This window comes from Kogia breviceps, chromosome 10, assembly GCF_026419965.1.
Source record: "Kogia breviceps isolate mKogBre1 chromosome 10, mKogBre1 haplotype 1, whole genome shotgun sequence".
Classification (NCBI taxonomy): Eukaryota; Metazoa; Chordata; class Mammalia; order Artiodactyla; family Physeteridae; genus Kogia; species Kogia breviceps.
The window spans coordinates 6899263-6924474 of record NC_081319.1 but is presented as its reverse complement, the minus strand read 5'-3'; the positions used below and the strand labels follow the sequence as shown (position 1 = coordinate 6924474).

Below are 25212 nucleotides of genomic sequence, written 5' to 3'. Positions count from 1 at the left end.
CCCTGTCTGGAGATCGCAGGCCTGCTCATTTTGGCAGCTATGTAAGAAAGCCCCATGACCACCTCCAAGGCAAGACACACATGGCATCTGTCACCTTTCCCGTAACAGCCCACCTTCCTGCCTGCCCTGTCTTCCCAGCAGCTCCACCCACAGCTGCCCCAGAGACCTAGGGATCCCCAATCAGAGTCTGGATTTGAATGAGTCGGACATGACGCAGCCCAGCAGCAGGGGCTGGGGAGCTGGAACCGGCTCACTGGCTCCATGCTCGAGCCCAGATAGATAAGGGGGCTCCTGGGGCCCGGGTAAGGGAGCCCAGGGTCTGACTGACCCCCGAATTCAAACCCCGTGTTTGAGCCTTGTGCACCTACCTTCGACAGGTGAGGTTTTGAGGCGCCGGCAGATGGTGTCAGTGTCCCCGTAGGTCTCCTTGATCTTGACCACGGCCTCGGTGCCCCGCAGCTCCATGAGGGAGCGCAGCTCCTCCATCGTGCACCCAAACTCGCCCCCATGGCTCGACTCATTTCTTTGGTTTTTGGAGTAAAAGTCACTGTTGGTCATGTCACCCATGTCTGCCGCAGTCCCCGCTCGGGGTGGGTCCGAGGGTCAGCGCTGGACAGGAGGCTGCCAGGCGATGGCTCCGTGTGGCTGTCCTCAGCACAACCTCACCGGATGGCTGTGGCTCCTGGCAGCTGACTCCAGGGGGCAGCCGAGGTGGGCTGGCGACCGTGGCGGTGGGCTCTGAGGGGCGTCCCCGGGCGTGGGGCCAGGTCCAGGGGCCGGAGGGGCTCAGGGCTGTGGACCCAGGAGTCTCCATTCAGCGGGACCCATGCTGCTCCCTGGAGCTGGTATCTACATGGTCAGGGGCGGTGGCTCCTGCAGGGGCAAGCAAAGAGTGGTGACAGGCGTCAGGCACTGGAGGCCTCATGGGACAGGTACCCAGGAAGGCCCGGCTTGCAGGTGCTACACACATGCCCCCCACCCCAAATCACACCCACCCCACACGCACATACCTGGACGTGGATGTTCGTACAATACTGCAAATCCACACGTACGGACACCCACTAGGCCCTCCAGGCTACACCACCCGCCCGGCATAGCGTGATGCACCCTCGTAACACATGCTAACCCCCTAACCGTCCACTGTGGAAACGCTGACTTCGCGATACGAACCCCGGGGTACACGCACCCCGTGACACGCCGCTCGGGGTGCAATACCCCACCTGCCTACTTTGAGGGCCCACCCACTGCCACACACACACGCCGACACAGGGCCCCCTTCACACACACGGTGGCGGACACCCCCTCCGCACCAGGCACACTGTCACACGTAGTCACGTTTGCAGGCGTTATCTTAACATCCCCACCTCCTCCCCTCAAAAATTCCAGTGTTCACAACCCTGTGTACACACGTGCCATGCGCACACAATCAGGGGCTTAACCCCCAGCCCCCAAGGAACAGCCTCCGGACGCCCCGGCGCGGATGCTTCCCCCGTCCATGCCCCCTACATCTGCCGCAACGCACTGCTCTCCCCCCTCGAGTCTCACAGGCGTGGGGATGGGAGAAAGCAACCCGCCTGCACCCGCGGCTCCACTGATCGAGGGCCTCAGCCTCGCCAGAGGGTCCGTCTCATACATATTCACCAGGATGTCACTGTGGCCCCCAGAATGAGCTGGGGTCAAGAGAACCCTCACCTTGGAGCCCCAGAGTCCGGAACCACGGACAGCGGCTGCCACGTCCCTTAGGGAGCCCAGGAGGAGGAGGGAGCACCGGCTACTCCCTGCCCGCCTGGCCACCCTTGCCGGAGTGTGGCATCTGTGGAGCTGCCAGGAGAGAACCCAATCCACCCAGACACCCAACACCGGTGGCCAAGGCCCCGGCAAGCGTTGGGTGACAAAGGGCCTCTGCTGAGCTCGGCTGGGTCTGGCACAGGGACGAGCCCCGCCCAGCAGCCGCGGAAAGCTGGCCGTCCTGGGCCCAGAACAGTGAGGGGGAAGAGGTGGGGGCAGGAAGGTGGGACTGAGCCCCACCCCGGCCCCAACTCCTACCTCGTGTCCTCCTCCCCTGCCCCCATCTCTTTCCGTCCCGATCCTTCCCTCTTGCATAGAGTTTTAGACCTGGAGGTAATTTAGGGTTGATCTCATTTTCCCAGTGAGGAACCTGAAGCTCAGAGAGGGAAAGGAACTTGTCCAGAGACACCCAGAGCAAGAGTGGACGGAGCCCGGAGCTGGGCTGGGATCTTCTGCCAGCCCATTGCTCTTTCCCCTGCCACCAGGGGGCGCTCCCTCCCCTCTCTCTGAAGAACAACAACACAGGATCCTAAATCACAGCAATCCGGGTTCAAATCCGAGCTCTCCTGAATCCTGGCTGTGGGATCCTGGGCAAGTCCCTTCACTTGCCCGAGGCTCAGTTTCTTCCGTCTGTAAAATAAGTCATTCTCCCCTGTCCCCCAGCTACTTCCCAGTTTACTGGGAACTAATTGTGAACCACCATGTTCAAATCCAGTGAGTTTCCACCCAGGCTCCAGGGCTTCCCAGCCTGGATCCGGGGGTGCTGGAGCCACAGGAGCAGCCGGTCATACCTCACAGGAGGGCACTTTCACTCAAGGATGCAGTAGGAAGCCTTATTTTCACACTGGGACCAACTGGTATCTTACGGAGTAGAGCTTAAAATGGGCCTGATGCCTTAAGTAGAGACACGAGACACCGAAGAAAGTGTGTGCTTGGGATTCCCCCCCGCAGTGCTGCAGGAACACTGGGGGTCCTTGGCCATCTGGGCACGCACCACCACCAGAACCCGTGAGTTTTGACCCCAACGGTACATCCCCGAGAGAAGCAGGTGAGGCAGGGACCGAGCAGGCCTGTGTGTAGAGATGCTGTGGAGGTTAACTGGAGGGGCTCTAGAAGACACAGCCTCTGGGTTCAAGTTTTGCCACCTCTCAACAGACTGGGAGGCCAATTAACTTTAGTTTCATTATCTTAAAAAGAGGGAGTGGGGGGCTTCCCTGGTGGCGCAGTGGTCGAGAGTCCGCCTGCCGATGCGGGGGACGCGGGTTCGTGCCCCGGTCCGGGAAGATCCCACACGTCGCGGAGCGGCTGGGCCCGTGAGCCATGGCCGCTGGGCTCCGCAACGGGGAAGGCCTCCCCAGTGAGACGCCCGCGTACAGCAAAAAAAAAAAAAAAAAAAAGGGAGGGGGAGTAATAATATCTACCTTATAGGTATTATGAGGCTTAAGTGAATTATTGCATGCAAAATACTAAGAATTGAGCCAAGCTCATGGTAAGCACTAATTGTTGTGATTATTACCAATCCATACAACCACTTCATGAGACAGGTAGTCTTGTTATTCCCTAGAACACGTGAGGAAACTGAGGCCAAGAGAGGTGAAGTGACTTGCCCAAGGTCACAGAGTCAGCGCGTGGCAGAGCTGGTATGTGAACTCGGGCAGTCTGGACCCAGAGACATACTCGTCGTCAGGATGCCCTGCTGCCCGCCCTGCTGCATCTCCCTCATGGGGTTCTTACAGTGCTTAAATGTAGTGCCATATGTGAACGAACGTGCTTTGCAAAAACCACAAGGGACCCTCTAACGCCGAGGTGCTGTTTTCTATCTGTCTTCCTGCTACCTGCGGCGTGTCTTACAGGCACTGGTAATTACAGCTCTGACAGCACGAGCTATGAGGACCGTTAGCAGTAATTATATCTGTGATGACAACACTAGAAATAAGTTAATGGGCTACTGGTGATTTTAATGACTATTGTGTGAAGATGTACAATGATCTTCAACCAACCATCCATCCATCTGCCCATATGTCCATCCATCCATCCATCCAACCAGCCGCTCATTAATTGTGTTGTGTGCACCTACTTTGTGCTGACAAGGGGGAAGAGAGACAATTAAATGAGTGACCTCCATAATATGATGGCTTTGCCATGACAGAGGGTCCCAGGTGTTGTGCATGTCCAGAGCAGGAAGATGTGACCTGGCCCAGGGAATCAGAGAAGATTTTTCCTTTTAACATGAGTAGGGAATTTTTTTTCCCCTGCAGGAAAATGGGCTGTGTGACTTTGAAGAAGTCACCTAACCTCTCTGGGCCTCATCTGCCCAGTGAGGTTGACCCATCTGTCTTACAGGCTGCTGTAAGGACCCACTGAGGCCCTTACGTGTGGGTCTCTGTGTGGCTCCTGGCCTGGAGCAGATACTCGACAGTGCTGGCTTCTGCACCTCCCCCAACCTCCCTCCTACCTACGCACCCTGTTATTAGCGAGTGCACCTCCCTCAAGGCTGAGGTGAGGTGCACTTGCAGCCAGCTCTTAATACCACACTGACAGTCACCCCTTGTCCTAACTGATGGGCACACAGGCTGCTATGGACTGAACATGTGCCCCTGCCCCAAATTCATATGTTGAAGCCCTAATTCCCAATGTGATGATATTTGGAGGTGGGGCCTTTGGGAGGTAATTAGGTCAGGAGGGTAGAACCCTCACAAATGGGATTAGTCTTCTTATAAAAAAGAGACACGAGAGAGACGATCTTTCTTGGTCGTGTGAGGACAGTGAGAAGATGGCCATCTGTAATCCAGGAAGTGGGTTCTCACCAGGAACTGAATCTGCTGGTACCTTGATCTTGGACTTCCCAACCTCCAGCACTATGAAAAATAAATTCCTGTTGTCTAAGCCACACAGCCTGTGGTATTCTGTTATAGCAACCCGAGCTAAGACATGTGCCTGGGCAGGGCAGATGTCTGGGCAGCCAGTCCTGGGCCCAGAGAGGTTGAGCAACACAAGTAGGGTCACACAGCCAACTGGGGTCACAGCCCACTGAAAAGCCCCTCCCTGTTTTCCAAGCTCCTGCTGTGTGACCCTGACCAAGCCCCTTTCCTCCCTGGGCCTCAGTTTCCCATGTGGAAACTGAAGAGATTGGACTAGTGTTCTCTGGGGTCCCTTCAGGCTCTGATGCACCAGCCCCCTCAGAATCCAGAATGAATGTTCTGACAGTATTGGGTTTATGCATTTCGGTTTCATCTTATTAGCATTTAAATGACTGTATTGTTACATTTCAGTGACTCAAGAATAGGTTAGGGGCACCTTAATAAAACGTCTTTGCCAGGAGAGACTCTGGCAGAGGAAGGAGCAATGGATTTTTTTTTTTTTTTTGGAGTTAATTTAACAAAGAAGAAATCTATCTTTCGAAGGAAGGGTTTAAAAAAAAGACCCCAAAACCTAAACCATCAGCTTTTCAAATCCTAATTGAAGGATGGGACGTCGCAAATGAATTACGTGCTAAAAATAATTTTTGGATGCCGAATCCTTCTGTTTTCAGACGTGCGAAATTTAAATGCCATCTTGATACGTATTTATAAAGTCACCCTTTACTTTGAATCGCCCCTGGCACCAGTGACAGATGTGGGGACACAGGCCCCGTCTGGAGATCCCTGATGACGAGGCCTGATGCTGCCATTTGGTATTTTTGTGATGGGGTGGAGTCGGGGGGGGGGGGCAAGGTCTTAGCCCCTCCCTGGGCCTCCATCCCCTCCTTCCCGCACGCCTCCCTCCCGCACAGGGCTTCGCGAGGCCTACCTGAGCTAGAACTTAGAGCAGTTCCTGGCACAGCTAAGACTTGTTCAACAGGGACTGTTCTTCTGACTGTAACTTAACTCGTTCCTTCCCTCCGCTCTCAGCTCACCCAGACTTTCCCCCATGCTACTGTCCTGAACACGGAGCTCAGGCCAACCGTGCCATCCCCACAAGGCTCCCAGCACCGCTTGGAAGGCTGGGGAGGGTCCCAGTTTGTAGGCACAGCTTACAGGGCTAGCCTCTCCTCTGCTCTGGTCCTGACTGACTACTCCCCACGGGCAGGACATTTTCTTTCCTCTCCTGGATGCAAATTCTGGCCTTTCTGTGGTCCCCACCCTGCCCCGCCCCAGCGGAGGGGACCCTCCCCGGCGCTGACCGGGGAAACGGATGACCTCAGCCAGGCGGCTGGGGACAGAGGGACAACTGCTCTTCCCTCAGCCTCACTGGAAGAGTCAAAGGGTTGTAGCCATTGTCTTAGCCGCCCCTCTCTGGGGGAGGGAATGTTCCGTGTATGTGTGTGTCAGAGGGTACCTGTGGTGCGTCAGCAGATGTGTACCGACTCCGGGTGACCCTGAAGGACAAGACGTGCTGTGTGGGTCTACCGGAGCACGTCAGGATGAGTGTGTATCTGTGAGTGTGAGTGAGCCAGAGGTGTGTGTGCCCATGCCCGCCCCTAAGTGTGCAAGCCCCACGATCTGTGTGTGTGTCTGCGTGTGTGTGCATCAGAGCTGACAACAACAGTCTCGGCTTGGAATTCTCACAGTCAAGGAGAGAGAACGGGGAAAGAGGAAGGAAATTGAAAATGAATACCTCAGAGGCGAGTTTAGTGCTATTTTTAGAAAACTCCTGTCCTGTTAACCAGAAAAGGAAAATCTAAAAAAAAAAAAATATATATATATATACATATATATATATATGTATTTCTATATCCCACAGAAGCAGCCACGCATCGGCCTGAGAGGCGCAGATGGCAGAAGCGGAGCCAGGCATGCAGCGTGTCTCACATAACCTCTCACTCTCCTGCCCGGCTCAAGGCAGGCAGGTCCCCAGCCCAGCAGGGTCAACTCTCTCCGCTCCCCCTGTTCTCCAAAGGAGTTTCCAACGTTACATGGTAGGAAAAACCCCGCATTTCTTGCCCTCTAGGTGTCTTACATACCCACTCACCCCTCCATCCATCCATCCATTTGTCCATCCATCCATGCATGCATGCACCCACCTCTCCAATAAAAAGCTGCATTTCAGGCCCTGCCCCAAGCACTGGGATTCCGAAGAGAGAAAGGGAGGTGCACGGACCCTCCTTTTAGCTGTTGAAGTTATGCTCACTTTGCCACACAGAGTCCCCCGAAACCCCACGGTCAGGCTCTGCAGACCAAGTTGAATGACTCCTGCACAACTTCTGCTTCAGATTTTGGGAGGATGTAATCCAAATGGCACGTGCCTGGGAACCAGATCTGCTGAGTCCCAACCTTGGCTTGACCACTACTAGTCATAGAGATTGCTTAGCACACGCTTCCATGGGCTGTGTAGTATCACTGTCCCTATTTTACAGGCAAGAAAGCTGGGGCTCCGAGGGTTACAGATGGCCAGTGCCATACAGATGGGACCTGGCATAGTTTAAATATGCCTGCTTGAGTCCAAAGCCCCTGTGTTTCCTCTGTGTCCGAATGAACGCCTTTCACCAACTCACGGTACGGCCTCGGACGAATGCCTTCTTCCCTTTGCCTCAGTTTCCTGTCCTATAAAGTGACAGGGGGATTGGACAGACACTCAGTCTTAAGGGGCCATTTCAGCGCCATCCTCAAGGATTCTCCCGTCACCTGATACTTGCTTCTAAGGGCGCACGCACTTCCCCAAGCCTCCTTGCTGTCCCGCCATCCCCAGCAGAGCACCATCCTAGGTGTAAGCCAACTCCTGCTTGGCTGGAGGCCTAAGGAAGGAGAAATGCCCTAGAACCTGGGAGTCACAAGCTGATGAGAATTCACCTGGTGCCTTTGACATCCACTGCCTGCCCTCCTCAGCCTCTGCCTGGCAGTGCCTGCCTTCCAAGATTTGTACCCTTTATGTGCTGCTTGTTTAGACATCTTCCCTTTAAAAAGGAGAGTTTTCCGATGAAGCAAAAACAGTAAAGTCATCAGCGTGTCGAGGCAAGAAAGCTTAGCTGAGGCAGAAAAGTGTTGGGGGAGACTTCACTGTGGCCTGCAAGAGAGGGGACATGCAGTGAGAAGGCTGGGGACAGTGCCTCTGCCTAAGATGGACCAGCTGTCCTGGACGGCGTCCTCTGGTTTCAGTCAGATGTCTGGGCCACCTCCGCAGCCTCATTTCTCGCCCTGCCCACCTCTCCTTACAGACGCAGTGACTTCCCTGGCTGCCTTCAGCCTCCAGATCCTAACTGGGTATGGTGACACTGTCCCCTCCCGTCTTTGTCTGCCTCCTTCTCTCCTACCTCCAGCTTCGTCTCCGTGGATTACACGCAGAGGCCTGAAGGAAGGACCAAAAAATGGTAACAGCAACACTTGGATCACACCTGCCATGGGTCAAGTCCCATCCTATGTGCTCCACGTTTGTTATCTCATTTAATCCTTCACAACAGCCCTATGCACGGGTATTGCCACACTCTCGTTTTCCAGAGGAGAAACAGAAGAAGAGAGTGCAGTGGTTGGCGTGGGTCTTTGGTTGGAGGGGTGAGGGTGGCAGAGCCACGTCTCACACACACACACACACACACACGCAGAGACACTCTTAAGGGCTCACTCACACCCGTCTTTCCGCCAGACCAGGCTCCTACCCTTTCTTCTGGTTTCTATAACGAAGCACAGGGCTCTGCCCTGTCAGTGCTCGGACCATAAAGAACAGCGGGTCACCGGCTCCTCGGTGAGGCTTGAGGCTTCACCTCTGACCGTGGAGGGTTGGGGCCCAGGGCGCCGTCTCTGGGGATGCAGTGCTGATGGATGGATGGAGGTGGGTGCTAGGAGGGATTGGGTAGCTAAGGTCAGGGAACCTGATAGCCACAGGCCCCCCTCTCTCCCCTGCAGGCTGACTAAACAGAGGCCGGGAGTGAGCGCTGTCCACGGGCTTGTGCTGCTGACTGACAGCACCCCCCTCACCCCGCCACCCCAGGGAGGACAAAGAAACAGGCAGTGGGGAACGGTCTCCACTGGGAGCTGTCCCCAAGGCCACAGTGCTGATTCGGGATCTGAGTTGGTTTTAGGGACCACGTGCCAGGGAGCTGTCCGTGTCCTGTGGTGCTGACATAGGGCAAAGGGTTGTAAGTGCCCTTAGAGCTATCCAGGATGGCAGTGCTGAGCAACGGAGCGCAGGGTGCAGTGGGTGCAGTAGGGAGGGCACGGGGCATTCTCCTTGAGTTATGTGAGCAGGCACGGGCAGCTGACCCCAGGTATTTGTACTGTAGCTCAAAGCCGGGTTGTCAGGCAGTGAGGTGTCCTAGTGAGCAGGCCTGAGCCCAGAAAATGACACCAGGCAAAAGGTCCCTTGGGGCCACTTGCATGCATACACAGAAGACTCACCTTGGCCCATCAGGGCCACCTGTCACCAATGCCAGAAAGCCCACCACGAACGACCCATTCTCTTTTTTTGTGCTTTGCTTGGTCCCTTCCCTCTGGTTCCTGCTGGGACCATGGTTAAGTGGTGGCATCTCAGTCTGTCTGAATTTATTAAATTCTTCCCTCCATGGAATGGGGATGGAAAATTCACCCACAGAGATGCCAAGGGATGGGTTTAAGTTGGGAGATTACTTTTGAATAGCTGAGTAAGTTCTTTGGGGTTGAAATCAGAGAAGCTGGAAGCTAAGGCTTGGGGAAAGTCATCCTATGTGGCCTGAGAACACGGAGGCCAGGAAATGGAACTATATAGAAAAGGGGAAAAGGCAGAAAAGCAGGACTCCTAGATTCCAAGGAGAAGGGGAGTCAGACTGATGCAGGCACCGGCAGGGGTTGGTGCTTGTATGTGTTGGGGGGCGTTTTTCAGATTCTATTTCTCACTACTGCGGCGAGTCTCCCAGGCTCAAGCAGAACCATCCCTGGTCTGGTGTCTGTGCACTCACTGCCTTTCCTGCCCCAGCCCAGGTTCTCTCCCCCAGAGACTCCTTGGTGGAAAGCTAGTGAGATGCGTGTCAGGACACTGACGTGGCTTCAGACCTGAAGGTGGTGAATCAGAAGGTCTGGAAGCCAGAGGAGGAGCCCAGAGCAGGCACTGCCTCCCATGGCCAAGGTTTCCTCTCCTTCCTCTCTTGATAAAAGCTTCTCTGAGTGGAGCTCGAGGACCCCAGAGCAGGACCGCTCAAAGTGTGGTTCCCCAAGGGCCACCTGTGTTTGGCATCACTTGGGGGCTAGTTGAAGCACAGATTCCCATGCCCAAGCCTGCAGAGATGGGTCAATCTCTGGTGGTGTGGCTGGGAATTTTAAACAAATACAACCACTGCCCTAGAGCTTTGGGGGTCCCATTCCAGCCCCTCTTTTGGCCTTCTTCCTCTTGTAGCCAACATTCCCCTGGTTCTGCGTTCTAGAATCCTGTCCTGCTCTTGTAGCCCAGCCTATGCCTCAAAATCATTTCCAGCTCCCTGTCCCTGCTTTTCCAAATGCCACTTCCGGCTAGGCCAGGCCCTAGGTGTCTTCTGGGAATGACTCCCACCGGCCGCTCCAGGGCCCTTCTGTCTTTACACCCTTGCCCACCCCTGATGACCCCCATCCTTTCTTCCCACTCTCCTATGGCTTCCCTGTTTGGGGGTGAACTGCAGTCTTTTCCCACAGTCCTGCCCGTGACTCTCTAAATGCCTCCCCTCTCCCTGGCAATGTCACCCACCGGACATCAACTTGCACCCTAACGTGAGCGATTGCCAAACTGACATTTCCACCCTGCCCCTTCTCCTAAGCTCTAGAACCAACCTTTCCATGACTCTCAAATGTCCCCTCTGAAGGGCCTCCAGGCTCTCAGACTCTCCCAGATGTCCTCATCCTTCTGTGGCCTCTGTGCCAATTACGGCATCTAAAGCGTCCTTGCAGAGTCCCAGAGCTGGACCATCAGGGTAGCTCTCGACTCCGTTCCCTCCTTACACGTAATCAGGTACCAGACCCCGGGAGCAGCGGGGTAAGAGCTCTAGCTTCCTTTTCTTCCTCGCTGCCCTGGGCTCCTGACCTAGTTCAGGTTCCTTATCCGCAACCTTTCAACTGGTTCCTCACAACCCGCCGCCCTCCACCTTCACTGTCCACAAAGTGATGCTGACGGGGACTCTCATTTGCTGCGTGGCTTCCATGTGTCAGGAGCTCTGTTAGGCTCTGAAAACATCTTATTCCACAATAACCCCATGAGGCGGGTAGGCATTCTTATGCCTATTTTACAGATGAGGAAACCGAGACTCACAGAGGTGAAATAACATCATGCCAAGGCCACAAAGCTCACAAGTGGCAGAGCCAGGAGGAGAGCTGGGACCTGTCTGGCTCTACGACCTCTCGGATTTGAACATACCACTCTCTGGATTAAAAACCACCACTGGCTCCTTGGTGCCTATTTAAAAAAAAAACATATTCACGACCACTGCGTCCAGGATCCTGCCTAACTGGCTCAGAGCCAACTTCTCTGGGCTCTGGTGTAAGTGAACTCGTTGTATTTGCTGAACAACTAACACACGTTCCTGCCTCCGACCCTCAGTATATACCGAGGGCATATACTGTTCCCTCCATCCGGGATGGTCTACACCCACTTCGCCACTAATCCAAACCTTCCTCTCTAAGGTCCAGCCCCGATGCCAACCTGCGAAGTTCTCTCTAATTCCTCGGCTACACGTTTCAACCCGCTTCCCACCGCCAGCTTATCACACGTGGCTCACTCCTCAACTCTGCACCCTCCACCCTCGGTCTTGGGGTGGCTTCTGCCAGCTTGCCTCCCCCACTAGACTGTGAGCTCTCTGAGAGCAGGGCCTCTCCGGCGCCCAGCCCAGCACCGGCCTCCACCAATGCTGGTTCCATCACTGAGAAAGCGACCTGACTACGGAAGGGCACTGGGGACCGCAGATCTGGGGGACCCGCAGCCTGCATTTGGAAAGTGAAAACTGGTCAGCGGAGCGGCTGGGTGAGCGGCTGCTGAATGCACCCAGGCAGCGTGCATTAGAGAAAGCAAGCTGGCAAATCTGCACCTGAACCGCGGGAAGCAGCTGCTCCAGCATCCCATTTCACAGATGAGCAAGTGGAGGCTTTGCCAGGTTAAGGAAGATGCCCAGGGTCACATCACTGTTGGATTCGAACCCAGGCAATCTGCCACCGGAAACCCTGCCTAAGTCCCTCCCAGGATGACTCAGAAGCCAGAAGGTGGCGGTGGCTACGGCGGTGTGACACACAGAAGCATCTGGGCTCCAGCGGGGAGATGTCCCGGCCCTTCTGGGCCGCACCGAGCAGAGCCGCGTCTCCTGCCACACCCGGGGTTAACATCCCACAGAGGATCCTTGTGGTCTGGTCATCGTACTGTTCTCCCCCGAACCCTTCTCTGTTCTCTACCCAAAGCTGGAGGACAGGGATAAGGTCAGGTCAGAATCTGTCAGGAGGCAGGGCCAGGCTCAGGCCCAGGAACCAGGCGGGGCGCCGGGAGCACAGGACGCCCTGCGATGACCGTCCCTGGCCCCAGAGCCGCCCCTCTGGCGGCCCCGGACCCCCGACCCCAGAATCCCACGCCTCAGGGGCCTGCAGAATGTCTTTGGCTCCCTCACCCAGCAGGCCAGCTCTGCGGCTCTTCCCCTGACTTGGCATGGCTGTCCCGGCCACTGCGGAGACAAACAGGATCCGCCCGGCACCTTGAACAGATGGCGCCACTTCTAAAAATAACGCCGCACCACGCTCCCCGGCGCAGCCAGTCCCGGCGACAGAAGGGGGTGCGGGTGGGCGCTGCTAGCTGTGTTCACCAGCCATCTGCACAGGGACAGATGCGAACGCAGCCTCCCGGGGGGCGCGGGCCCAGGGGACCCCAGCCTCACTGAAGCTGTGCAGAGCCGTGGGCCTCACGTCCCCTGAAGCGAATGTGAGGCGGCGACGACGGGGGTGTGTAGCCTGGCTCCCCTCTCTCCCCATCATCGTGGAGCCCCGGCAGCCCCTCCTCCACACGTTGCGTGGCCGGGATTCCCACCCGGAACAACCGCTCTTTTTCGCCTGTCGCTTCTACCCCATGCCTGGGCCCCTATAGCCACAAGCCCTAGTGCCACCTTCTCTTGGGAGTTTCCTTCCACTGCCAGAAGCTTCTTCCCTCTATGAATTCTTAAACCACTTTTCAGTGGACTTGCAACCGAGTAGGGTCAGAAGCCCTTGCTTTGAGCTTAGAGTCAGAGAGATCGGGGCAAGAACGCTCTATCTGCCATCACTGGGTGATCGTGGGTAAATCAAGGCACTTCTCTGGCCCCAGTTGCCGTGTCTCTAAAATGGAGATGGTAATCGTCGCTTCCTTAGCAGGCTGGCTGGGGAGATAACGTGAGTTGATGCAGGGCACAGGGTTCAGCCCAGAGCCTGGCCAGTGAGAGACACTCTCGATCAACTCGAATGATAGTGATTTCTAGACGGGGAAATGGAGGCCCTGAGTGGAAGGCACTGGCCCGAGTCCTCAGAGCAGGTGCTGGCAGAGCCAGGTTCGGGCCCAAGGCCTCTGCCAGAGCTTTTACCCTCCTGAGACATTCTCCTCCGTTTCTGGGATATTCCAGGGATGTGTCTCACCTTCATCCTTGTGCAGGATTTTCCCTGAGTGCCAGTTCATCTCCAATCCTGGGAGCTGGCCAGGAGGCCTAAGGGACGCCCTGAAGATAGCCCCTCCCCATTTCTTGCTAAGAACCAGCCCTGAGCCCCAGCCTGACCCCTCCGGCTTCTCAAGGAAGTTCAAGTCCTGCCAGAAAGTTGAAGAGCTCAAAAGCCAAAGTGCTTCCAAGGCCCCAGGAGCCCCCAAACCTTGGGGGATACCCTGGAGGTATCCACATCAGCAGACCTCCCACAACGGCCCCCAAAGGCACCACTCCCTCTGATTTCCCAGCCTTGCAGTCCGCTCTCCGCCTCCTCCCAGGTCTGGTGAGGAGGCCACTTGCAGGAGTGGGGGATGGAGGACCCGTCTGCTTCCTCTCCCCGTGGGGCAGGGCCCAGACTCCCTCCCCGACCCCCATCGCCGTGATTCTGCTTTTCAAAAGTCCCGCTCCAGCCACGCCTGCCCTTCCTTTCTCTCCTGGGGTTCCCCACGGCTCTGGGGGGGTCTCCCGGAAGAGAAGGGGTACAGGGACCCATGGTGGGGGGAGCCTGATGTCCCCTAGATTTCAAGCCTCATGTCACGCTGCTTCTAGGGCCTGCTCTCTGCTGGGTGTAATACAGGGGAGTTCAGATTTTGGGTTTCAGATGCAGTCAGAACCTATGCTCCAATCGTGCACAATTCCAAGTCCTGGGAGCTTTCTCCAGCCTACCTCACTCACTCCCTACCTCTCTAGATATTTCAGCCTCTGACATCTCCTGCTAAATCAGGGCTTTTGCTAACCCAGACTCCTTGTCACAACTCACTGACAAAGCCAGAACCGTTACCTCTCTTTCCCTCTCCAGGGTCAGGCCTGGCACGAAATGGGTGCCAGGTTCCGGGGGCTCTGGTGTGTGCATCTTTAGTGGCTGCCACAGATGTCAACGATATCAGGCCTGCTCGGAGCTGGTCCTTGTCCACCACATTCTGAACTGCAGGGGTACTCCAGGAAGCCCCTCCCCAGAGCAGAGGACACCAAAGGGGTATCACTGTTTGCAAAACTTGAGGGAAAGACAGAAGAGGCCCTGATTCCACAAGCTTACTTGAATCCACAGACCAGAAGGGACCTCAGAGGTCAAAATCCCTGTGATGTCCAAGCCCCTTCATGGCACCTGTGTAGAGTCCTGCTTGGGCTTGCATGCTTCGCTTGACAGGGGGCTCACGCCCTCCTTCCATGATAATCTATGTCCATGCTAGGAATTACCAAGTTCTTTGGGTTGAGCTGAAATTTTCTTCTTGCTAACTTTTCATTGTTTTACAGTTAATGGTCATTTTCCAGCTCACACAGAACAACCCTGCTCTCTCTTCTCCACTTGAAGTTCATGACCGTGGACGCATACATATGTGTGTGCCAGGGCAGAACGTGTGCCAGGGAGCACACGTGTGGTTGCACAAGCGCATGCATAAGCCCGCTTGAACACGTGTGAGCTGGGGGCGGGGGCAGCGGGGGCTGTGCTGAGATTTGCAAGAAATGTATATATATTTTGGAAATAAGACTCTAGATGGTGCCTGTAGGGGGGATGTCAGGGAGCCGTGGGTCATGGCAAAGAGTTTTATTACCACCTTGAGACAACCTTAGTCTCCCAGTTTGGCAGATGGGTGGGTGGCGAGAGGGGGCACCCACAAAGGCTCCAGAACAGAACAGAAGGCCAGCCTGTAGAAGATGCCTTGTCACTGTCTCTGTGGCTGTCTGCAAGGTGGCCCTGAACCTCTGAACCCCACACCATATGCCATCAGATGACTTTATCTCTCAGGGAACTCTGCCATTAGGGTTTGACCTGAATAAAATGACAGCGATGACAGAATATCATTTTATAAGAGTAGTCATAAAATGCTTTTCAGCTTGAAGTTCACAAAGAACCCACTGATTACTGACATTTCACAAGTAAGGAACTAAAGCGAGAAAGATGCAGGGGCCTATGGTGGGCCCTGCAGAGAGTGATGTCTCTGGGGGGCAACCTGGGGGATCCGGATTCTGCACAGAACATACAACTCCGGCGCTGGTCACCCCCAGCCATGGGTGGATGGGCTTTGGGCAGGCTTGGCCAGGAGGTCTGCCATCAACTGTCCCTGGGCCACCATCTTCCCTCTTTGGCTTGAGTTTCTCCATCTGTAAAATGAGGAGCTTGGACTAGATAGCTTATAAGAGACCCTCACATACTGGCTTGTGATAAGGCCTGGACACTAGATTGGGCACAGGGGACGGGGCTTCTATGGCTCTCGGAATCCCCTCCCCAATGGCCATGTGTTTGCTCTCGGATCAGCCAGAGTTATCTTCTGGATACTGGGACATCTGTGGGGGAAAAACTTCCTGTCTTAAAAAATAAAAAAATCAGATCAGAGCTTCCTTGTGGACAGGTCTTAGCACAAGCTCTTCCCTTCCATTTGCTTCTCTGCCTGGTAGACTCCTATTCACCCTGCAGGGCCCAGCTCAGAGGGCCCCTTCTCAGTGAACACTATGCTGACCCCACTCTCCAGGCAGAGACAGTTGATCCCTCCACTGGGCTTGATCGTTCACACCATCGAGGTCAGGGGACTGTGTCCATGTATCTCCAGGTCCCCAGTGCACCTGACAGACAGAGTCAGTGTCCAACAGAAGCTTGCTGAGTGACCACAGGTACCCACAGCTTGACCTCAGACACTGAGAGAGAACAAGATTGCCTGGGTCCTGGGCTCACCCACTTCTTCAACAGCTGCTTGCTTTTGAGGCAGAGAGCATGCACTGAGCGCCTACTGTGTACCCAGCACTGGCCTCCAGGAAGGATGGATGCTGTGGCCTGACTAGAGGAAATGAGATCACCTCCCTGGCAGGGAGATGGTCACAGTAATCATGGCAGCAGAGTAGCAGTAACAGTAATAAAAATAATCATAAGAGCAACTAAGTGTTATTACTGCCAAATGCCATTTAGCTGTTTTGTGCACGATCTCGCTCATATGCATAACAGCCCCTGAGGCCGATACTCTAATTTCCTTCATTTTACAGACGATGAAACTGAGGTTCAGATGGTGGGGTGACTGCCTAAGGTCCCATCGGGGTCTGCACTATGGTCTGACTCCCAAGGCTGTACTCTTGACCTTGGCACTTAACAGATTCCCAGATCTGAGTTCCTGGTGTCCAGGTAGGCTGGGGGCTGTGGGCTGGGGGCTGGGAGGAGGCCCCCAGGCTTTTGCCAACTTCAGCATCCATAAGGAAACCCCCCAGTGGGATTCTTGTCTGCAACACTGCTGACAGGTGCGAGGCGGGGGGCTTTGGCTGACCTGGCAGGCTGGGTATGAGGGGCGGGAAGCAGATGGCAGCCCCTTCCTGTGTTTGGAAGAAGTCAAGGGTGAAATCCTGGAGCCGTCAGCCTGGCCGCATCACCTGCTGTTAGAAACGGCCCCTGGGCCCGAGGGCTGGCGGCCGCCCAACGTGGCTTTGCTGACGAATGGTAGGCCTGGGAAGGTGCCAGCCCAGCCCTTTTCCATGGATAGCTCACTATCTTCTTAGAATTAAGGACTCTTACTGGAAGGGGTTCTCCACAGCACTACCTCCTTTGTCTTGCCTGTGACTCTGGGGCAAAGGGATCAGGGCGCCCATTTTAAAGATGAGGAGACTGAGGCTCAAAGAAGACAAGCAAGCTCCTTGACACAGGTCCCTCACCGTGCTGGGACTGCGAGGCAAGGGAGGCCCCCAGGGTGCAAAACGCAAGGCAGCGCGCATTCTCAGGTTCCTGTAAATGCCGGGTCCCCATCCCTCCCCTAGCTGTCTGTCCTGCAGTTCAAGTCCACCTGAATTAGCCGTGTACCTACTTGCCCCACACCCACCCCAAACACAGGGAAGAGAGTGAAAACCTACGAAGTGATTTGAAACCCATTTTGGTAATTGTGTGGGTGATGCAGCCATAATAGATTCTAAGAAGGGCCCAGAATTGTAAAAGATGTTTAAAGTCGATGTCCCAGCAATCAGTGCCCTGAGCAGCGATAGACTTTGGGGCAAACAGTTCATTGCTCACTTCCGCTCGCTTGGCTAACTTTTGCTGTGGGCCCACTACACGCCTGGCCTTGTGGGATGCGATGTGGACAGAAGGGACTCGGAAACAGCCCTGTTCCCTCCCCGTGCAGCACGGGTTCTGCACACTGTGACAATTTCATGCAAACAATTATGATAAACTAACATTTATGCTGCGTTTTCTATGTGCCAAGCTCTGTGCTAAGCATTTTACAACCGTCATCTCATTTGATCCATATCACGACTCTGAGGCAGGTATTCTCAGCATCCCATTTTGCAGAAAAGAAAAATGAGGCAAAGAGAGGTGAAGTAACTTGCCCACGTTCAGGCAGAATACAGTAGAGCTGGGATGGATGCTCAGTAAAATGTCTGGTGGGCGAATGAATGAAAACGTAGGGCAGGCCGTGCAGGGAGACCAAGTAAACGAAAGGGCGATGTGATTGGTTAAATGTGACCATGCGCAGTGCCCTCAGAGCTCCAGGAAGCGGCATGAGGCCTCCTGAGGGCAGTGCTAGGAGCGGGTCGGGGAATTATCTGTGCTTTTGGGCAAACGGGCTGCAGGCTTCCAAGAAGAGGGTGACAGTGACAGCCACCGTATCAGTTAGCAGCGCGAGGAAGCTCCGATTTCTCCCTCTGTGAGCCTGACCACGTGCCCCATCTATAAAAATATCCCAGGCTGATGGCCCCTTTTACCGCGAGAAAGTGGGCTCTGAGACAAGTCGGCCCTGGGCAGGTATGAGAGGAACAGGAGGCCTCTCCTGGGCTGCCCCGGTCAAGGGTCCCAGCCCTGAGCCCTCCTGCTTCCCAGCCACATAGTAACCATAGTGACGGGACTCTGGCCTGCAGGGAGGGGGCTGCAGCTGGACACCCTGACACCCAAGCCTCCCCAGCTCGCGCCTCGGTTGCCAGGCAACCAGGCAGCTCAGGTTTCGGGGGCTGAGGACAGGGCTCGGGTGAGGGCATCAGTTAATAATAATAGATACCGCCCAGCCCGGTGGGGCTGCTTGAGATACACAAATCTCAGACCTGGGCAGGGTCTGGGTGGTCCTGTGGTCATTTTGAAGATGGAGAGACGGAGCCCCGGGAGGGAAAGGGAGTTGCCTGAAGTGACCATTGAGTTAGTGATGAAGGCAGGGTCATCTCGCTGAGAAGGTTGGAGGAGAAATAAAAATTCAGAAAGTGATGGAAAGTGTAGTTGCCCCGTGCAGAGCACTGGCTATGTGCCTGGCGCCGTGCCAGTGGCTTCTCCCACCACAGCCCAACTCATCCACAGAACAACGAGGTGCAGATGTTGTTTTCATGCCCATTTTATAGATGGGGAAACTGAGGCTCAGAGAGATTGTGCAGCCCACTTGAAATCACCGAGCTGGTAAATGACAGAGGCCAGATAGGAAGGCAGGCCAGTGTGACTCTGATGTCTGTAAGCTTTGCCCCGACTGGTACCGGCCTCGGGGACTAAGGAGAGGATGGGTGAGAACTAAGGGGCCAGCCTCACAGCCGGTGGTCTCTGATCTCTCCAGCAGCCCCTGGAGGGGGAGGCATATCATTCTTCCTGTCTCAACACTGAGGATGCTGAACTCAGAGGGTTAAGGGGTGGTCCCAAGGTGACCAAAGTCGTAGGTGAGGATGTAGGATCTGAAAGCACATCTCTCTGGCTACAAGGCCCGGGCTGACCCACATTGCCCAGTTCACTGGCAGAAGCCTGGGGCAGTGCCCCTCTGCCAGGCCTTTTCCAGCGTCAGGCATCTCTGCCCCTCCCCCACCCCCAGCAGCGTGAGATTTCTCGGGGGACAGGACCCCACTCCCCAGCCCCGGAGAGAGCCGGCAAGCCCCAGCATAGAGCGGTGACCTTTGATTCCAGGCCACTGGACCTCTCCCTCCGTGGCCCACGCCTCCCGCAACCTGAGCCTGGGCTGGACGGACACGCAGGTTGCCATGGCGACAGCAAACTGGATACTGACCTGGGGACCCGCTGGCAGCACAGGGGATGGGGAAGCCTTGCCTCAGAGAGATGGCTGGAGGGACGGAGGACAGGGGGTCCGGGGGCCCTGCAGCGGCCGTGGTTGCTCTGTGGGCCGGGCTGGGCACAAGGTGCTATTTATAATTCTGCTGAATGGGCCCAATGACCCGACCCGCAGTCCAAGGGCCGGGAAGCCCAGCAGCTGCACAGAGGGGAGGAAACAGCTCAGGAACCTCTACCCCACTCCCCCACCCCTGGTTCCCAGCTCTGAGCATGGCGCTGAGGGACACAGGACGCCTCCCCCACCACATCCATTACCCTCCGCATCCACCCCTCTGGCCGATCCTGCCCTCATCCCTGTGTCCTGGACCAGGTTCAGCCAGTGTGGGAGGCTGGGGGTGGTAGTGCTGGGCTCAGAGATCGTGTGTGTGTGTGTGTGTGTGTGTGTGTGTGTGTGTGTGTGTGTGTGCGCGCGTGCCAGGATGCCTCCCACTGGAGGGGGAGGAGGGGGTTGGGTAGAGAGCAAAGAAAGGGGAGAAAGAGAAGCCGTAAGGCAGAGAGGAACTTGAGAGGCTGGGGTGGGAGGGACGGGGGAGGAAAGGAGGTGGAGGAGGGGGAGAGAAACAGAGGCAGACTTCAAAAGCGATAAAGTGAGATGCAGTGAGAGAGAGAAGGACAGGGGCAGGGAGGTGGACAGCAGGAGGGAGGAAGAGCGGCGGGGAGAGAGAGAGAGAGGGAAATGGACAGACAGACACAGAGCCAGAGAGACACAGAGAAACTGGGACGATGGGAGACACGGAGAGGAAGGACAGAGCATCGCGTCCTCTCTGACCTGGTGGTCAAGCCGCGGGTCCAGAAGCCGAAACGCAAACACGACTGGGTATTCATGGGGCAGCTCAGCAGCCTGTGTGTCGGGTAGGGAGGGCCTGGGCAACGGTGCCTGCACTGACCACCCAGCCCCCTCGGCCCGGGCCTGGAACTCTGGCCTGGGCAACCCTCCTCCAGTCCCCTTGCCACCCCGGGGACACAGGGCAGGGCAAGGGCTGCTCCAAGGTCGCCGGAACTCAGACAGGAGAGGCATGGTGGTGGCTCCCAGGGCTTGCCGGGCTGTCCGCCCTCGGATCGGGGTTATTTTGGGAGCTAAGCAGCCAGAACCCACCTCCTCCTCCCTTGTTCACGGACCAGTGGCTGCTGACTCAAAATATTCTCTCAAGGAAACTGTCTCCCCGGAATCCAATGTCACTTCTTCTGGGAGGCCTTTCCTGACCCTCCCAGCTTAAATTCTCGCTTGCACAGGGCCTGGCTTGTACATCCAGTCTAGTGCGTATCCTGGGGGACCAGAGCCAGGGTGTATCTACCTGTCTCCCCCATTAGACTGTGAGCTCCACGTTTACTGAGCAAGAACTTGACATGCGCCATCCCATTTAGCCTCTCAGCCTCCCTTGAGGAGGCTTCAGGAGCAAGCCCTGGCTTACAGAGGAAGCAACCGAGGAACAGAGAGGCTAAGGGGTTTGCCTGTGGTTTCACAGCTGGAAGTTGCTGAACCAGGGTCTGACCCATGGCAGTCCGATTTCAGAGCCCAGTCACGTGGCCACCGGGCATACAGCCTCCGCTGCTCTAAGGATCACTTCCACTCCCAGGACTCTGCTCAAGATCCTTCTGTGGCTCCCCAGTGCCTCTAAGATCAAATCCAAATGTCCCACCTGGTACTAATTCCTTTCCTCTATTCGTCCTTCCGTTGTCCTTTCGGGTCTCATTCTCTCCCCCCGATCTCCTGCTTCTAGGTCCCCTCTGCTCTGGCCTTTTGCGATTTACTCACTCAAGAGTTATTTAATGAGCACCTACTGTGTGCCAGACACACTGTGCTTGCTTCTGTTGGAAAAGACAGGTCGTGAAAAGTGCTCTGAAGAGACTAAGGCATTATGACCGACTGCCGGGGGACTTATTTTTGCCAAGCAGACGTGCAAAGAGCTGGGGCCGGTGTGTGCCAGGCAGAGGGAACAGCACAGGCGAAGACCCTGAGGTGGGAAGGGGGTGGAGCACGCTTTTAATAACACAAAGCATGGCTGGGCCTCGTGAGTGAGGCAGAGGGTTGAGGCGAGCTCAGAGAAGGGCACGGGCCAGACTGTGTGAGGCTTCGAAGCCACGGTGAGGAGTTTGGGTCTTACTCCAGGTGCACAGGGACGCCTCTCAAGACTTTCAGGTGGCAGATTCGCACAACGTTTGTTTGTTTGTTTTTAAGATCCATCATCCATTGGAGGATACAGTGTCAGCGTGAGAGGGAGAGAGAGTGGGAAGAAAGAGCGGCGACTGCGTCATCCAGGCGAGTGCGGACAGGGTGCCGGCTGCAGGGCCATGGGCAGGTGGGAGATAGGAAGAGGAACCGAGAGGGTGAGCGGGGGAGAGGGCGGCGGAGGGGCACGGCCGATAAGGGCTCTGCCTTCAGCAAGAGGGTGGGTGATGGTGCCATTTACTGGGATGGTAAGTTGGGGGAAGGAGCAGGTTTGGGGGGGTTGGGTAGGCACGATCAAGAATCCTGTTTTGGACTTGTTAACTTTGAGATGTTTGTGAGACGTCCAAGTGGAGATGCCAAGCGGCCAGTTGGATGATGAGTTGGGAGTGCAGAAGAGAGACTCTGGCTGAAGATAAAAATATGGGAATCAGCAGCTTAAAGATGATATTTAAAGCCATGGGACGGGCTGAGATCACCAATGAGAGAGCACAGTGAGAGAAGGGAAGTAGCTTGGAGCCGAGCCCCCAGCATTTGGAGGTCAAGCAGAGGAGGACGGAGCCACGCAGCCTGCTGGCTGACCTGTCAGGCGACTCCCTGCTCGAAAGCCTTCAATGGCTCCCTAGTACCCTCAGAACAAGGTTCAAAATCCGTAGCTCAACACACAGGTCCTGCCTACTTCTCCAGTCTCATGGCCTTCGGCCCCTCACTTGTTTCCTTCCTTCCAATTGTAATAAGCACCTTGTGAAGTTCCACACCCCCAGGCTTTCACCCCGGGCTGCTCCCCTGAAGTGCCCTTCTTTGGGCAAAGGCTAATTCTAACTCTTGCTCTTCTAAAGCTTTCTCTGATCTTCCAGGCAGACTTTGCAACCCCGCCTCTGTGTTTCTATGGCCTTCTCAACACGCTACACTGTCACTGTCTTTCTGGGAGCCCCCTGGGGGAGGGGGCTGGTCCACCTCCGCGTCCTGGGCCTGGCACGTCCGAGGCTCACGGAGAGCCCTCGTGTACTCAGCATCCATCTCCGTGTCACCCATGAGTTGGAAAAGTGCCATCTGAGCTGGGAGGGGGCCGAGAATGTGGACCGCATCCCTTCTATCCTGAGCCTGGGCTGCCGCTCCAAACAGACTCACAGGAAGGAAGTTGCACAGAGGGAGGAGGTGAGTGGGTGTGAGAATGAGGGGTGGCCACTGGGCATTTGCCGGGCCTCCCACCTGCCGCTGCAGCAGGAGGGGAAAAAAAGAGAAAAGACAGAATCAGGGAACAAACAGCAATCAAGTTCATCTTCCTCTCTCCTGCCCCAGATCATGACTGGAGACTTCATTGTGTAGGAAATCAAAGGGGCCTTGGGGAGAGGGGGACTTCGTCTGGAGGGGTCACAACAAAGCTCCTGCATGCTCCCAGGCCACTTTTATTCTGTATTGTGTCTGATGTTACCACCCGCAGGCTCCTGCAGAAAGCCTCTCTAGCTGGGGGGCTGGGGGTGGCACCCTGCCCTTTTAATGAGCACCTAGTAGGTGTCAGGCACCATGCGTTTGTTCAAGGGCACGGACTGGGCTTAGGCAGACCTGGGCTCTGATTCCAGCTCTGCTACTTCTACACGGCCTTGGGCATGTCATGGCCTTGCTCTGGGCCTCAGTTTCTTCATCTGCAAGAGGGGGATATTTACACGTAGCGTGCCTAGGCTTTGGGGGAGGAGACGTGTGACAATGGCTGTGAAATGTTGAGCACAGTGCCTGTCACACAGCTGTCTCCTTTCATCTTCCTAATAGCCCTGGCAGAGGAGCGCTGCTGCTCCCATTTTACAGACAGGGAAACTGAGGCTCCGAGAGGCCCAGATTGCAGAGCTGGGATGGACAAAGCTGATGTCTAGGAGCATTTCTGTTTCCAAAGCCAAAGGTCCCTCCCCCTGTGATGCCCCATGCATTCTCTTAGTTGTCATTCAGTCAGTTGATTTTGGGGCCTCGGGGTTGAATGCTGGGAACTCAAAGGTGAATCAGGCAAAAGCTCCACCCTCTGGGGGTCAAGGCCTCCCACCACTGATTACTTGATATCCCCTCCTCCCAGTCAGAGAAGCTGTGAATGGGAGGGTGCGGTGGGGACTCCCAACTGGACAGGAGGAGAAATAATTTGGGAATTCCCAGCTCACAGGCCCAGTTACTCCTTTTGGGACCAGGCAGGCAGCTAGGGTTCCTCCTCTGAATCTCAGTTTCTCCATCTGCAAAATTGGCATAAATTGTACCTCCCCCTGAAGATAACCAGAGGATTAAACAGAAAAGCATTTAGGCAGGCTTGGCGCCATTGCAGGGAGCCCCAGGTCAGGCTGTCTTTAGCCGAGGTCCATGTAAAGGTCCTTTGTAAAGGTTTGTGTAGATTTGCATTTTTTTCTGAGGAGGAAACCTATGGCTTTCATGAGCTTCTCAAAGCAGTCCCTGACCCCTCTGTCCCACAAAGACCCAGAATCACTATGCAGCGGGACCAAGTCAACTCCCTGCTTTCCAAGGAATGCTGTGTAGAAACAGTACCAAGATGGCAGAGCCAGGAAATGCAGGGGCCTGGGGATGGTCAGAGAGAGCAAGGTTTGAGTCTGGGACCCCGGGCTCGGGGGCCCTCAGCAAGGCAAGGTCACTTGAAAATCACCTCTCACTCTACAGCTTTCCAGCAGTCCTGTGGGTCTGGATACTGTAGTAAGCAACTCCCCTCCAGGCCAGCCTGGTGGAGGAGAAAGAGCTCGGATACTGGTCCTTCCCAAGCAAAATGCAAAGCTAATTCTTCCAGACAGCAAGTTCCGGTCACCACAATTGATCAGCCTCTGGTTTAGAGGAAATGAGATTTCATCTGACTCTTCCATTAGCCCCAGGGATGGGAGAGAAGGCGACAGTGCAGTGCAGAGAGCTGTGATCACAGATGCACCCCGAATCTGGCCAGAGAAGTAGATGGACAGTATAAGCTACAGCCCAGTGAGATGCCACTCAGAGAAGATACCTTGGGAAAATGCTCAGGGGCTCATCTGCTTGGACATCCACAACTAGACCTACCTATTCCAGAAGTGGCCCAAAGTCACTTACTCTAGTCTGGTGGATCCGAAGGTGGGTGACCCCATTGGCGGCCCCAAAGGCAGACTGTAGCTAGAAATATCAGCTGACTTGGGGGCCACAATGTGGTTCCTCCAGCCCACGCCTCATCATGAGCGACAAGCAGCTTCCCACCTGGCCTCTCTACCTGGATGTCCCCACATCTCACACTCAACCGATCTCAAGTCCAACTTGTCAGTTTTTTCTTTTATGATAAATGCTCTTTTGTGTCTTCTCTGAAAAAGTCTTATTCCTAGGTGGTGAAGATGTTCTCCTATGTCTTCTAGAAGCTTTACAGTTGCAGATTTTACATTCGTATCTATGTGTCATCTCAATTTAATTTTTCTCATCTACTTTTTTTCCTATTGTGGTTAAATCTAGACAACATAAAATTTACCATCTTAACCAGTTTTAAGTGTACCGTTCAGTGGCATTAAGTACATTCACATTGTTGTGAATTGTTGTGCAACCACCACCACCACCCATCTCCAGAACTTTCTCATCTTCCCCAACTGCAACTCTGTCCCCATCAGACACTAACTCCCCATTCCCCCCCTACCCCCCGCTCCTGGCACCACAGTTCAACTTCTGTCTCTATGATTTTGACTCCTCTAGGGGCCTCATGTA

The 25212-nt window shown here is 55.3% G+C and overlaps 1 protein-coding gene across 12 annotated transcripts in view; it reads right to left on the bottom strand.

Annotated features, from left to right (window-relative positions):
• ATP2B2 (ATPase plasma membrane Ca2+ transporting 2) overlaps positions 1 to 25212 on the bottom strand; it is a 373485-nt gene that overhangs the window by 109697 nt on the left and 238576 nt on the right. For all 12 annotated transcript variants that reach the window (XM_067043444.1, XM_067043446.1, XM_059077715.2 and 9 more), the window contains one exon: positions 369 to 873. In XM_067043444.1, the coding sequence (XP_066899545.1) occupies positions 369 to 567 (199 nt within the window). In that variant the 5' untranslated portion in view covers positions 568 to 873. The remainder of the gene's footprint in view (positions 1 to 368; positions 874 to 25212) is intronic.